The sequence below is a fragment of the Loxodonta africana genome, chromosome 20, assembly GCF_030014295.1.
Source record: "Loxodonta africana isolate mLoxAfr1 chromosome 20, mLoxAfr1.hap2, whole genome shotgun sequence".
Lineage (NCBI taxonomy): Eukaryota > Metazoa > Chordata > Mammalia > Proboscidea > Elephantidae > Loxodonta > Loxodonta africana.
In genome coordinates this window covers 56,065,510-56,081,052 of record NC_087361.1, presented here as the reverse complement: position 1 = coordinate 56,081,052, position 15,543 = coordinate 56,065,510, and the positions used below count along the sequence as shown (strand labels likewise).

Below are 15,543 nucleotides of genomic sequence, written 5' to 3'. Positions count from 1 at the left end.
CAAAATGACTATGGAAACAATTTTTAAATGTATATTCATGAAAATAGGTTTTCAGTGTAGTTTCTTCTGAGCTGTTTATAATATCTTGCTAGCTGTCTTAGTTTCTTAGTGCTGCTATAACAGAAATACTGCAAGTGGCTGGTTTTAATGAACAGAAACTTATTTTCTCAGTTTAAACCAAACCAAATCAAACCCGTTGTCATGGACTTGATTCCAACTCACAGTGACCCTACAGGACAGAGTACAACTGCCCCATAGGGTTTCCTAGGCTATAATCTTCACAGAAGCAGATTGCCATAACTTCCTCTCACAGATCAGCTTGTGGGTTCAAACCATGGATGTTTTGGTTAGCAGCTGAGTGCTTAACCACTGCACGACCAGGGCTCCTTCACAGTTTAGGAAGCTTGAAGTCCAAATTCAGACACTGGCTCTTGGGGAAGGCTCTGTCTGCTCTGGAGGAAAATCCTTTCTTCTCAGAGTTTCTTGGAGATCTCCAGGTGGCATCAGTCTCTCCATTTGTGCTGCCTTGCTTCTGGGCCAAATCTGCCCTTTTTATATCTCAAAAGTGATTGGCTTAAGACACATTATAAACTGATACGACCTTATTAACATAACAAAAGAGACCCTATTCCCAAATGGGATTACATCCACAAGTATACAAACCAAAAACCAAACCCATTGCCATCGAGCCAATTCCAACTTATAGCGACCCTATAGGACAAGTAGAACTGTCCTATAGGGTTTCCAAGGCTATAAAACCTTTTTTAAGAAATTGTGCTTTTGGTGAAAGTTTACAGAAAGAATTAGTTTTTCATTAAACAATTAATACACAAATTGTTTTGTGATATTGGTTGCCAACTCTGCAATGTGTCAACACTCTCCCCTTCTCCACCCCAGTTTCCCTGTTTCCATTTACCCAGTTTTCCTGTCCCTTCCTGCCTTCTCATCTTTGCTTTTGGCTCGTATCCGTGATTCACCTATGGACCACATTTCTCATGTGTGTTATTGTTTGCCCTATAGGCCTGTCTAATCTTTGGCTGAAGGGGGAACTTCGGGGATCCAAGGCTATAAATCTTTACAGAAGCAGACCGTCACGTTTTTCTCCCTTGAAGTGGCTGGTGAGTTCCAACAGCTGACCTTTCAGTTAGCAGCTGAGCACTTAACCACTGTGCCACCAGGGCTTCTTCCACAAGTATGGATTTTATTACATATTTTGGGGGACATAATCCATAACACTAGCTTTACCTGAATTTCTAAAAACCAAGGGATGTGGTGATTTATCCTTCGTTTGGACAAGATGCACCAGCCTGACCACAGCCTGACGCAGGGTGGTTAGCAAGCAGGAAGCCTCTTAGGGCTAGCTAAGCTTTTGCCGACGGCAGGAACAGAGTTCTGGGCTCCTCACGTTCCTTCAGCTCTGAAGGTTTATTCTAAGGATACGCGGGGAAGGAAGGGAGGACCTCTGGCAGTTTTACCAGCGGCACACAGGTAGGCTTCAATGAGAACTAGAATATCTTTGCATATACACAGTAGCTCTCTAGGTCCAGAAAGAAGTGCTGATTTGGTTATTTTAGGGATTTTTGAATAAACTAAGGGTACTAAAGGAGCTCTGGCGGCGCAGTGGTTAAGAGCTACAGCTACTAACAGAAAGGTTGGCGGTTTAAGTCCACCAGCCACTCCTTGGAAACCTCATGGGGCAGTTCTACTCTGTCCTTTAGGGTCGCTATGAGTTGGGATAAACTCGACGGCAATGGGTTTGGTTTGTTTTTTAAGGGTAACAATCATACAGTTCTGGGGAAATTCTAGTACTGGGTTTCCCTGATCAAAGTTAAATGTGATTCCGCAATGCCCAGGGGCTCAGCAGAGCTTGTAGGACTGCAGCCCCCGGTGAAATCTCAGCACTGGGTAGTGCTGAGCCTAAGACACAGCTCAACGTCTGTGACTGCTGCACCAGTACCGCAGAGACCTCCACAGGCCCCGGGTGATGGTCTTAAATTCAATGGGAGTCAAGCAACTAACAAAGCCACATACATTGCGGATAATCCACGGCTCTTATATATTTTAAATGCATAGTTAAAATTAACACACTATATTCCCCTAGGAGCCCTGGTGGCACAGTGGTTAAGAGCCCAGCTGCTAACCAAAAGGTTGGCCCTTCAAATCCATCAGCCGCTTCTTGGAAACCCTATGGGGCCGTTCTACTCTGTCCTGTAGGGTTGCTATGAGTTGGAACTGACTCAACAGCACCCAAGGACCACATATTCCCCTAAGTATTCCTGTTTCATGGAAATACACTCACTGTGTACTCTCCAAATTCAGTCTTCCCAGCTTAGTTTTTGCTTACTTTGAACCTTAGCAAGTTTGGGTAACCAATATGCTCTGTAACGTGTGAGCCCTTTATTTCTCTTTACAACAACCACAGGAAGGCAGGACCCAGGTTAAAAGCTGGGGTAAGAAGGTGCGGAAATTACTGTAGTAAATCAAAGCAAATGTCCTAAAAGTACAATGGGATTTATTTTTTGGCTGTATTTGCAACATTAACACTTACCATTGTTTTAAATTATGTGTAAAGTCTTATATGTAATGTATCTAACATAAATTTCTGTATAAAGCATTGAGCAACTTATACTGAAAAAATTATTTGTTATCTGAAACTACAGACGGGGAACAAAGGTGACTTCTACGTGTGTGTGGTAGAAACCACGCAGGAAGTTTTCTAAGAGGGAATGACGTACTTTTATGCTATAAAATTCACAATCATCTCTTTCTGTGAGTAAAATGTCAGATTATTCAAAATATTATACAACAAAAAAATTTTTAGTGTATAAGTATGTCCCATGTAATATTTAGGACATAAAACAAACAAAACAAACCAAAAAACCTGTTGCCGTCTAGGCGATTCTGACTCATAGTGACCTACAGGACAGAGTAGAACTGCCCCATAGGGCTTCCAGTGAGTGGCTGGTGGATTTAAACTGTTGATTGTTTGGTTAGCACCTGAGCTCTTAACCGTGGCACCGCCAGGGCCCCCTTAGGACATACACACAATAAAAAAAAAATCATTGCTTACCTAAAATTCTAATTTAACTGGTCGTCATATATTTCTTTCTGCTACCTCCAGCAACCCCAAACAATATCCCTAAACGATATACACAATCTTAGCTACACACTGCCTTCATGCTTCTTCATAACACAGCTATTTAGGGATCAGAGTCCTGGTGGCGCAGTGGCTAAGTGCTCGGCTGCTAACAGAAAAGTCAGCAGTACAAGGCCACCAGCGACCCCATGGGAGAAAGATGAGGCAGTCTGCTTCCATAAAGATTACAGCTTTGAAAGCCCTATGGGGCAGTTCTGCTCTGTCCTATATATAAGGTTGCTGTGAGTCAGAATCCACTAGAAGTCAGTAGGTTTTCTTTTTTCTTTTTTTGGTACCAGCTGTGAACCTAAGCAAGGAGACTCATTCCCCCTAGTGGTGAATCTAGGCAACGTGTATACCTTCAACGCCCCACTTCATCACTCACTCACCAAGTGTCAATTACAAAGTTAAGAAAAGCATAGTGCCTGCTTTCAGGAGGCTGCCATGTATTCCGGGGAGCTGTATTTGGGCAAATGCTCTGAATTCCTTTTCTAAAGGACATACGGGACATTCAGGTACGGGTGGGTACAGAGACGCCTTCTGTATGTGTACGTGGGGAAGGGCCTAAGATTTAGAGGGGGTGATGCAGCTTTGTACTATAAAACTCACAACCACCTCTTTTTATAAGTAAAGTTCTGTAGTATTAGAAACATTATAAAATTTGGGAATCAACAAGAGCCAAGTACGTGTACTACCTTATATATTTTATATCTTTAAGGACTAATTCCAACCTTTTGGAAAAATGGACCATCTTCCTACTAGAGAGAAAAACACCTTTCTTCTTCTTCATTCCATTTCCTCTCAGCCTCTTCCTCTACCAGGGGCCCAGGAAACTTTTCTGAAGGGATAGAGGTGAGTCATGAGAAGAGCTTAGTTATCAGGTGGTGTAATTTTTCTCTTTCCTCTCAAGTCCCTTTTTTGTCAGAATATCTGCCAACCTTTCCTTTTTTCCATTATCGCTAATTACTAATTCTTCATCCATATGATCTCCCCGGCTGGAACATGAGTTCCAAGTGGGGACAAAACCACAGCAAGGGTAGAAAACCAGTATATTCTTTGCATGAACAAAAAAACAAAACAAACCCGATGCAGTTGAGTTGATTACGACTGATTGCAACCTAGACAGAGTAGAACTGACCCTTAGGGTTTCAAAGGAGGAGCTGGTGGATTTGAACTGCTGACCTTTTTTGGTGAGCAGCCGAGTGCTTAACCACTGTGCCACCAGGGCTCCCTTTGTATGAAAGGCAGCATCAACTTCCTCTTCTTCCCCTTTTCCCCTCAGGTAAAACGATATTCCTATTTTTCCATCAATGTAAATACTCCCCACAAATGTTCACATCATTTACTTGGCCCTCAAGACCTATAAGTCTATAAACCACCGAAGTCCAAGAAAAAAGGTGGTGGAAAACACTGGATGTTACTGGTATCTGTCACTGCTGTTAAGTAATGGGACAGTTCTCGGGCATCAGAAATAAATCTACATTCATGTTTGCTTCCTTGTCCATTTTGAAAGAGAAGGTGAGCGAGCTTATTAAAAACAAGTTAAGGAGGGTTCCCAGCTTAGAGGTAAACTGCGCTCACCTTCCGATCCAAGTATGTCTGCACGGCAGGAGAGATCTGTTTCCGCATGGGGCTGAGGAGCCTTCTCAGAAAGGATTTTTGGCCTAAGACGTATTTGTAAGAGGAGAGCAGTTTATCTCAAGGAGGGAAGGAGCGTGCAATGCCACTGCAAACTTTCACTTCAGGCTATTTTCTAGCCAGATCTTAGGCTTATGGTGTGAGAAGAAAAAGCAAGCAAACAAGCTATGTCTCTTGAAGCCTCGGGACAGGAATGGCGGGGTGGCCCCTTGGGGACACTCATCTTGGGACAGGCATCAGCTGCAGCACCGTCGGTGCATAAAAATTTAAGTTCAAGTACAATAATAAAAACAAAAACCAAGACTTTTAAGACTGATGTTTATTCTATAAAATTGTTTACAACAGTAGGGTTTAAGATGAAAATAAAAAAGATATAAATTTATTGCATAAAAACGCTGAAAACATGGCTATGTCCTTCCACAACCTGATAAACCATACAAGCATCACGAACAACCCTTTTGATTCAAATTTTAGATTTCATTCATTCAATAATTGTTTTCTGGACACCTTCTATGTGCAAGGCACCAGATGGTGATAGCTGCTACAAATCCAGTAATGAATAAAACAGAGTCCCTGCTCTCTGAAGCTTACATTCTAGTGGGGCAGGGAGACATACACCAAACAAAACAAACATTCTACACGTCAAGTAGTCATTGTGATTACAGGGGGTGAGAAAACAAGGGAAAGCATCTATACAACCCCCAAGCTAGTAGCTCGGGAAGATGTAAATAAAAAACCAAACTATACCCACGGCCTTCAAGTCGATTCCGATTCACAGTGACCCTATAGGACAGAGCAGAACTTCCCCATAGGGTTTCCAAGGCTGTAATCTTTAAGGAAGCCGACCAGCCACATCTTTATTCTGTGGAGTAGCTGGTGAGTTCAAACTGCTGACCTTTTAGTTAGCAGTCAAGTGCTTTAACCACTGCACCACCAGGGCTCCTTTGGGAAAATGATACAAATTCTCAATCATATTTTAAAGTAAGTTTTATATGTCGCAAATTTCTGGTCGGACTCTTAAAGTTCATAGTTCAGAGCAGCACTTCTAATTTTCTAATTAGAATCTATACTAACAAGTACTTTAGGCCATACTAATGGAATAAGGCTGCCATGATACATGCGTGCGCACATGGGTGTATGTGTTTACAAGTCCATGCTACTGTTTATATATCTGTGTACATATACGCACACCATATACAATACTTACATATATTAACATTACTATTTCTGGCTCTAAAGTTCCTTCATACCAATTCTTATACCCTGCCTGTACAAGAACTATCAATATTCTAATTCTGAGGCAGTGGACTGGTGCCAAGTACATGGAATGCCCAAGTAAAATACTCTTCAGAAAAAAAACCCATCACCTTACAAGTAAGCACATTCTGATGAAGCAACATGTAGAATACAATAAAGAATGGAATGGAATGGACAATTCATGTCTGGAAGACAAGGCAGGAGTAAAGAAATCTGGTTTTGTTTCTCCTATTTGCTACTGGGGTGCTTACGCATGGAAACGGAGTCTGTTTTAATGCTCACGCCGGAAGAAATGTGGGCCCACATCTAAGAAATCTAACAATTCCATTGTTAATGTCTAAGTTTTCACTCTCCACGTTTTACAAAGCCGTGGTTTGTTTTTAGGCTACCCAGCTCAAGAAAGCTTTTTTTAGTGCAGTAAATCCAGGGCCTGAATGCAACCTAGAAGATGTACTTTAAACCAAAGCCCTCTGGGTCACTGTGGGGATTCTTCAGCAGAGAACTGTCTCCAAGATCCTTGGCCTCCTTGGTCTCCCATTATAACATAACTCCGGACGCCTGACCTCAGGTCCGGTAAGATGGATGGTATGGCCTGTGGTGTCAGGTATGCTGAGCCTCCCAGCCCTCTCTAGAAGAGCTGCTTTCAACCTTTTCTCCCGCCAAGACAGGCCTGTTACTTCAGTAAATACGGTAGAAAGAACAGTTATGTGTACTTCCCAGAATGTTCTCTGTAACTTCATCTTTCTCTTTCATTGGTCCCTGTTACAACTCAGTTGAGAATTCTGCCCTAGAGGCCACCAGAATTCCTAGGCTTCCTTCATTAGAAGGGTATCCATGGATAATCCCACATATCAAACAATTAAAAAATACGTTATACGTTGCCTTTGGAAAGGATTGTTTAATTTTTATAAATAAGTTTTTTTTTTCCTAGTTACATTTTCTCCCTCATTTTGATATTAAGTAAGTTGCATTTTCTTGAGAACATGCAGGCTGAGCAGAAGGGGTACCTCAATCCTGAATACTGCTAGACAGTGCAGAGAAGTTGGCCTGGTATTAAAAATGTCCAAGATCAGCCATAAAAACAAGCTAACCTCAGAGTATGTTAGCAATTAAAAGTTGATTATATACATTATTCCTACTGAGGTTATTCTACTTCTTACCTTATCAGCATTTTCTGGCCCCAAGGCTCCTTGCATGAACTGACCCACCTCTGCATATTCCCAGATCTTGAAAAAGAAGTTACTTCTCTAATTACATAGCTGCCCATTTCCCTATAACTTCAGTGACTGCAAATTCTGATCAAACTATTGTTGGGTAAGTTATTCACCAGGAAGTCTTAATGCCCAGTAAAGAGACCACTGGTTTTATCCTAATCATGTAAGGGGTGGTGATGGTAACATAGGGGCCAATGGATCTTGGGATAAATGGACAGAATGCCCCCAAATTTTCACCCATCAGCTTTCAGGCATCTGGAGCTGTTTTCTACGGTAAGCTACTTAGGCTAGGGCTACCTCAGGGTCAAAAGACAAGATGAAATCTAAATATCTAAGATGATGACATACAATACTGGGAATGGAGAACCAACAGATGGCATACGTTGTAACCAGCAGCAGCCAGGACGAAGCCACTGCCATCGAGTTGATTCTGACTCAGAGCGACCGTTTAGGACAGAAGAGAACTGCCCCATAGGGTTTGCAAGGCTGTAATCTTTACAGAAGCAGACTGCCACAGCTTTCTCCCACAGAGTGGCTGGTAGGTTTGAACCACCGACCTTTGGGTTAGCAGCTGAGTGCTTTAACCACTGTGCCACCAGGGCTCCTAGTATTCCCTGACCGGAACACAAATACTATCCTTAGCCACTAAACACAGTTAACATAGTGACGCTTAAGATGTCATTAGAAAGGTGGCTGGCCATCTTCTTGGTTTAACTCAGTTTGTCAAAGGCAGGTCTGATGACAGGTCTTTCAAGACTTACATATGGAAGAGAATATAGAAAATTTTCTTCAAGCTTCTGTACTTCCACTTTAAATAGTTAAGTGCTTACCCATATTTTTAGGATCTATGATTTGAAGATTTTTGTTCTTCCCCAACAAGCAAATGTCCGCATTTTAGTCACCGAGAGGACCAAGAACTCAGGCTCCCAGAGTAACTTCCACCAACCTCACTCATATTTTAGAGTCATTTCTGGTCACAAGATTTCCTGTTGTACAAGTTCTTCACTTGTTTTACCTCCGCTGTTTTCATCCTCATTAGAATAGTTTCCTGAATCTCGGCTAGTCTGGGAGCTGTATTTTTTGTGATCTTCACCAACTTGGTTAGTTTCTTCTACTGTGACAAGAGCGTCCGTATTTTCAATGATAAAACATCTTTCAGTTTGTTCCTCAGAAGTGGAAAGGAGTAGATTCTTTAGTGACTGTTCAGAGAAATACTAATTTGAAAAAGGAAAGAAGAGAAATGGATTACTTAGAATAATAAAAATTAGTTTTCTAGCTCTAATCTCTCTTTTTTTTAATCTCTTTAGTTTCTTATGTTCATTATTTAGAAAACCTCTCTTTTGGCATGCATGTTCAAAAGACAGCTAAGAGCCCACCAACAACACTGTAATGTTTGGAATAAAACCAGCATTAGTCGGGGCACTTCCATCTAACCTTTTCCAGCGAGTCCGTAAAAAGGGCCTGAGAAAGTCGGATGGGGTATCAGGGGCCGAGGGGGAAGATGTCAGAGGAGAGAAGGGAGAGAGCACTGGGATTGTGCCACCAACAGAATGATTGTATCCAATTCACAAATCCAAAAGAGGAAACACAGGGAATACATTAACATTTTCTGTTCAACTAAGAATAATATCAGCTGTTGTAACTAGCTAGTTTTAAGTCTATTGTTAAGTAATGGCTATGAATATTAAGAATGTATAGGAGCTTGATATTTAAAAACCCAGGGGTATGAGAGTAAAACAGCCAACAATTACTGCGCATTTTTACAGTGCTAAACCTTTTATCTCCTTTGTTCCTCACAACCCTATGACTGGCCCTGTTTTATAGCCTAAAGATGCCCTAAGTGCTTTGCTCAAGGTTACAGAGATAATAAGAGCAAATAGACTAGAGCTCCTCCACAGTTCACTGTCAGGTGTCTCCAGCTCCAAAGCCTGTTGTTGTTAGGTGCTGCCGAGTCTGCTCCAACTCATAGCAACCCGATGTACAACAAAACACTGTTACGCTGGAGCCCACTGTTGCAGCCACTGTGTCAATCCATCTCGTTGAGGGAGGGTCTTCCTCTTTTTTGCTGACCCTCTACTTTACCAAGCATGATGTCCTTCTCCAGGGACTGATCCCCCCGATAACATGTCCAAAGTATGTGAGATGTTGTCTTGCCATCCTTCCTCCTAAGGAGCATTCTGGTTGTACTTCTTCCAAGACAGATTTGTTCGTTCTTTTGGCAGTCCATGGTATATTCAATATTCTCCCCCAAGACCATAATTCAAAGGCATCAATCCTTCTTCAGTCTTCCTTATTCACCGTCCAGCTTTCACATGTGTATGAGGTGACTGAAAACACCATGATTTGGGTCAGGTGCACCTTAGTTCTCAAAATGACATCTTTGCTTTTTAACACTTTGAAGAGGTCTTTTGCAGCAAATTGGCCCAATGCAATGTGTCCTTTGATTTCTTGACTGCTGCTTCCATGGGCTTTGATTGTGGATCCAAGTAAAATGAAATCCTTGGCAACTTCAATCTTTCCTCCATTTATCATGATGTTGTTTATTGGTCCAGTTGTGAGGATTTCTATTTTCTTTATATTGAGGTGTAATCCACACTGACGCCTGTAGTCTTTGATCTTCATCAGAAGTGCTTCAAGTGCTCTTTGCTTTCAGCAAGCAAGGTTGTGTCATCTGCATAACGCAGGTTGTTGATGAGTCTTCCTCCAATCCGGATGCCACATTCTTCTTCACATAGTCCAGCTTCTCAGACTATGTGCTTAGCATACAGATGGAACAGGTATGGTGAAAGGATACAACCCTGACACACACCTTTCTTAATTTTAAATCACACAGTATCCCCTTGTTCTGTTCAAAAAACTGCCTCTGGGTCTAAGTACAGGTTCCTCAGGAGCACAATTAAGTGTTCTGGAATTCCCATTCTTCACAATGTTATTCATAATTTGTTATGATCCACACAGTTGAATGTCTTTGCATAGTCAATGAAACACAGGAAAACATCTTTCTAGTATTCTCCACTGACAGCTAGGATCCACCTGACATCAGCAATGACATCCCTGGTTCTACAGCCTCTTCTGAATCTGGCTTGAATTTTTGGCAGTTCCCTGTACTGCTGCAACCACCTTTGAATGATCCTCGGCAAATTTTACTTGCATGTGATATTAATGATATCGTTTGATAATTTTTGCATTCAGTTCAATTACCTCTCTTTGGAATATGCATAAATATGGATCTCTTCCAGTCTATTGGCCAGGTAGCTGTCTTTATATTTCTTTGCACAGACCAGTGAGCACTGCCTCCATTTGTTGAAACACCTCAACTGGTATTCCGTCAATTCCTGAAGCCTTGTTTTTTGCCGATGCCTTCAGTGTAGCTTGGACCTCTTCCTTCAGTTCCATTGGTTCTTGATCATATGCTACTTCCTGAAATGGCTGAATATCGACCAATTCTTTTTGATATAGTGACTCTGTATTTTTTCACCTCCTTTTAATGCTTTCTGCATCGTTTAATACTTTCCCCATAGAATCCCTCCATATTGCAACTTGAGGCTTGGATTTTTTCTTCCGTTCTTTCAGCTTGAGAAATGCAGAGTGTGTTCTTCCCTTTTGGTCTTCTATCTCCAAGTCTTTGCGCATATCATTATAATGCTTTACTTTGTCCTCTTGAGCAGCCCTTTGAAATTTTCTGTTTAGCTCTTCTGCTTCATCATTTTTTCCTTTTGCTTTAGCTACTTGACATTCAAGAGCAAGTTTCAGAGTCTCTTCTGACATCCACTTTGGTCTTTTCTTTCTTTCCTGTCTTTTTAACGGCCTCTTGCTTTCTTCATGTATGATACCCTTGATGTCATTCCACAACTCGTCTGGTCTTCAGTCATTAGTGTTCAATGCGTCAAATCTATTCTTGAGACGGTCTCTAAATTCAGGGGATATACTCAAGGTTGTACTTTGGCTCTTCTCCACTTGTTCTAATCTTCTTCAGCTTCATCTTGAACTTGCTTATGAACAATTGATGGTCTGTTCTACAGTCGGCCCCTGGCCTTGTCCTGATTGCTGATATTGAGCTATTCCATCGTCTCTTTTCACAGATGCAGCTGATTTGATTCCTGTGTATTCCATCTGGTGAGGTCCATGTTTATTGTTGCTGTTTATGTCGTCGAAAAAAGGTATTTGCAATGAAGAAGTCGTTGGTCTTCAAAATTCTATCATGAGATCTCTGGAATCATTTCTATCACCAAGGCCATATTTTCCAACTACCAATCCTTCTTCTTTGTTTCCAACTTTCGTATTCCAAACCAAAACCAAACCCATTGCCACTGAGTTGGTTCCAACTCATAGAGACCCCACAGGACAGAGAACTGCCCCACAGGGTTTCCAAGGAGCGGCCTATGGATCCGAACTGTCAACCTTTGGGTCAGCTGCAGTTGCAGCTCTTAACCACTGCACTATCAATGCCTCCTGACTGCATGTTCGATCAATTTCAGACTGCAGAAGTTGGTAAAAATCTTCAATTTCTTCATCTTCAGTTGGTGTGCAAATTTGAACAGTCGTATTAACTGGTCTTCCTTGTAGATGTATGGATATTATCCTACCAGCGACAGCGTTGTACTTCAGGATAGATCTTGAAATGTTCTTTTTGATGAGGACTGCAATGTCATTCCTCTTCAAGTTGTCATTCCCAGCAGAGTAGACTGTAACTGTCCGATTCAAAGCCTGGGCTCTAACTATGCACCTGCAAGATAAGCAACCTGACACCCACCCAGGGGTGGACTAACCAGTAAATACGCTATGCACCAGCCTGCACTGAGCTAGGCAGCATGAGTTTAATTGTATTTACTTGCTAATCTGTGGTGAGCAACTTCACATGGGTTTCACCACATCTTTGACGTGGCGGGGGACAAGTGATATTATGTACTGCACATTGGTGGGAAGGCACAATCGGGCCTGTGTGTGCCTTGCTTATTGGGTAATCTGGCCCTGCTAGGTGAACATATCATTCCCCAGGCTAAATTCTGTGCTTAGGTCCTCATAACTGAGTTTTCATTAAACATGCTAACCTCACAGGAGTGCCAAGCAAAATGCTTTGAGGTGTTGTCAAAGGAAACTTGTGTTTTTAGTTATTTCGTCTTCTGTGATTTCATCCACAGAACATAGTTTCTACACTGATGATGCTTCGATCTCTTTGCCAGAAAATATCAGATTAAAGACAAACCTTACTATTTCATGTTATGTTCTTAACATTAAATGCCTGTTCATGACGGTAATTTACCAAAACTTTGAAGAAAATATCCACATCAGTCTCTATTATTTTTCTGGATATCAAGAAATCATATGTAGACATTGTTGAAATCTGCCATGTTTCCTGTTCATTTTAAGAAAAACCCAGCTGCTGACAAAGAAAAATAACATACCTGGTCTATACTGGGAGGAGGCTTACATGATGGAAAGAATACATATTTGATATATCCCAAGAGGTGTTTCACAACATAAATGACAGCCGGGATGAAGAACACCACAGTGCAAACTCCAGATATAAGCCAGGCTATGGATGTATTCCCTAAAAACGAGGAAATTATGCTTAGCATCAACACAGGTTTTGACGCACAAACGCTTTAACAGTGCTGACAGATTTTGTGACAGACTAACTGTGTGCAGACAAATATAAAATCTATTAAGTGATATCCTTAAAAACATGTCTAGTAGCAGGAAGCATACGACAGCGGTAGGCAATGGCATTTTTACTTAAAGAGTGGTCTAGGAGCTAAAATAAGAGGTCCTTAGCTAAGAGCACAACACTGACACATAGGCCCCCAACATGCACAGTATTCTCCAGCATTACTTCTACAAGATAAAATCAGTAAAATTTAAAAAATATTCTGTGACTAAGCATCTACAAGTCAACAGAGAACAAGAGTAAACCGTTCCCATTTTTAAAAAATCCGTGAACTAATTAAGTGATTTCCACATAATTAAAGACTATGAAAAAAATTAAAGTCTTATTAAATGCTAATGAGCAATAATTAAAGGAAATGAATTATTTGGATATTGGATGAAACAGAAAGCGAAAAAACCGAATTGAGTTGAACATTAAAAATATTTTGTAAAACTGAACAATTTTAGCTTGAAGGTTTAATTTTCAAGTATTGAGTTATTTTATCAAGCCCAGTTACATTTTAAAAAGAAGATAAAATGAAAGATTCCGACCTGGTTTTGTTTTCTCACACACGGTATCACTAAAAACACTGCTTTTATTCCATCGTTCACCCTCCACGAGTGCTCGGGCTTTGACACAATATACAGTCAACGGGTGCAAATCGGGAATAACAAAATCACCTTTTTTCTGCAGGATTTTGCGCTATAAAAACAACCAAATCACTGAGACAGTTACCTCATGAATAATCAGATACGGTGTTTCTATTTTCTGAAATCTTTAAATAGTCAATATAAGATTGGCCTCTCCTAAACATTGAACTGGCACATGTTTAAGAAATGTAAATCTCCTTTGGATGATACGTTATAACCGAATGTGGAAGTTAAACATGCTGCTGCCAGAAAAGCATATGAAATACCCCTAAAATAACTCTAGCTGATTTCCTAAGTATCTGGTGATGCGGTTTAATGGCCACTGTATTAGCTCTGGGCGGAAACCCCGGGGGCGCAGAGGTTAAGTGCTACGGCTGCTAACCAAAGGGGTGGCAGTTTAAACCCATCAGGCGCTCCTTGGAAAACTCTATGGGCAGTTCTACTCTGTCCTATAGGGTCGCTATGAGTCGGCATCGACTCAACGGCACTGCGTTTGGCTTTGGTTTTTACCTCTGGTGGCAGAATGGTTAAGAGAAGGGATTATGGACTCGAACTTCCTGTGCTTAGGTATCCTTGCTATGTGACCTTAAACCAAAAAAAAAAAACCAAACAAACCCACTGCCGTCGAGTCGATTCTGACTCATAGCGACCCTATAGGACAGAGTAGAACTGTCCCATAGAGTTTCCAAGGAGCGCCTGGTGGATTTGAACTGCTGACCTCTCGGTTAGCGGCCGTAGCACTTAACCACTACACCACCAGGGTTTCCTATGTGACCTTAGGCAAGGTAATAACTACTTAATCTTTCAGTGCCTGGTTTCCTGACTGTAAAATGAGGACAGTTCCTATCTATAGGGTGGCTGAGTCAGAACTGACTCAAGGACAATGGGTTTCATTTTGGTTTTTTAACCTGTATTTTTTCATCTGTACTGAGCCCTGGTGATGCAGTTGTCTTAAAGATGTGGCAATCTGCTTCCGTACAGATTAAAGCCTTGGAAACTCTCTGGGGCAGTTCTACGCTGTCCTACAGGGTCGCTATGAGTTGGAATCAACTCGTAGGCAGTGAGTTTGGATTTTCTTTTGTATCTGTATCAGTCAACCACCCCAACATTCAGAGGCTCAAAAGAACAATTCTGTATTTTTCTCACAAGTTTCTGGTTTGGCTGGGCCAGCTCTTGGTGAGGCTGTGGGTCACATTTAGGTCAGCTTGGCCCAGAGGATATGCTGGGCAAACAGCAGGAACACAAGAGCCAGGCTAACCACACAAACACATTTAAGGCCTCGGCTCACATCACATTCATTCATGTTCCGTTGTCTAAAGCAAGCCACAGGGCCAAGACCAGCATTAGTGAGGCAGGGGAGAATGCTCCATCCCAAGTATTTCTCAACAATCATTTCATCTATCACACAATCTGGCAGGGTTATTTTGAAGACTGACTGAGACAGTTCATGCAAAACGCTTAGCGCAGTACCTGACGCGTGATAAGTACTGAGTAAATCTTAGTTGTTGTTATTATAGTAATTACTGACACAGGATGGGGTGGGAACTAAAATTCACTGAATCTCTTATTTGTCAAGCAACGTGCTACATATTTTCCTACATCTCATCTAATTTTAAACCTTGTAAACATCTTTTTTGAAAAATTTGGGTGCATTAATGAGCTCTGCCTTAGATAAGGGGAAACAAAGCCTTGGAGAGGTAAAGCGCCTTGCCTAAAGCTACACAATTTGGTAGTTTGAGACACAAATCTAGGCTTGCCTGATCTAGGGACAACTGAGGACTGACCAGGATAATAAACGGGCCAGATTATGCTAAGGTCCCAGTGTACAGACAACTATAGGGCAAGCAGCCAAGTCACTGGAATTTGCTTAGATTTTCCAACAGAACGTGAGGCAAAGTTACAGAATTCACCAACAGCTCAGCAGTACAGGATTTTTAAAGGTTGATTCCTTGACTGTAATTCTCCAAGGAGAAGCGATCCAGGGACCATATAGCATATCTG

The 15,543-nt window shown here is 41.5% G+C and overlaps 1 protein-coding gene and 1 long non-coding RNA gene across 3 annotated transcripts in view; one reads left to right on the top strand and one right to left on the bottom strand.

Moving 5' to 3' along the window:
• Positions 1 to 1,128: 1,128 nt before the first annotated feature.
• LOC135228309 (uncharacterized) lies at positions 1,129 to 5,869 on the top strand. Its single transcript, XR_010318726.1, has 2 exons — positions 1,129 to 1,488; positions 3,855 to 5,869. It is a non-coding gene; the product is annotated as an uncharacterized LOC135228309 (long non-coding RNA).
• The window catches only part of IFNAR1 (interferon alpha and beta receptor subunit 1), a 26,476-nt gene continuing 16,045 nt past the window's right edge, over positions 5,113 to 15,543 (bottom strand). The window contains exons 9-11 of one of the 2 annotated variants that reach the window (XM_003410152.4): positions 13,444 to 13,594; positions 12,651 to 12,796; positions 5,113 to 8,459 (exon numbers count right to left, since the gene is read on the bottom strand). In XM_003410152.4, the coding sequence (XP_003410200.1) occupies positions 8,220 to 8,459; positions 12,651 to 12,796; positions 13,444 to 13,594 (537 nt within the window). In that variant the 3' untranslated portion in view covers positions 5,113 to 8,219. Of the gene's footprint in view, positions 8,460 to 12,650; positions 12,797 to 13,443; positions 13,595 to 15,543 lie in introns of those variants that run through there. The other variant, XM_064273206.1, reaches the window with a different exon arrangement.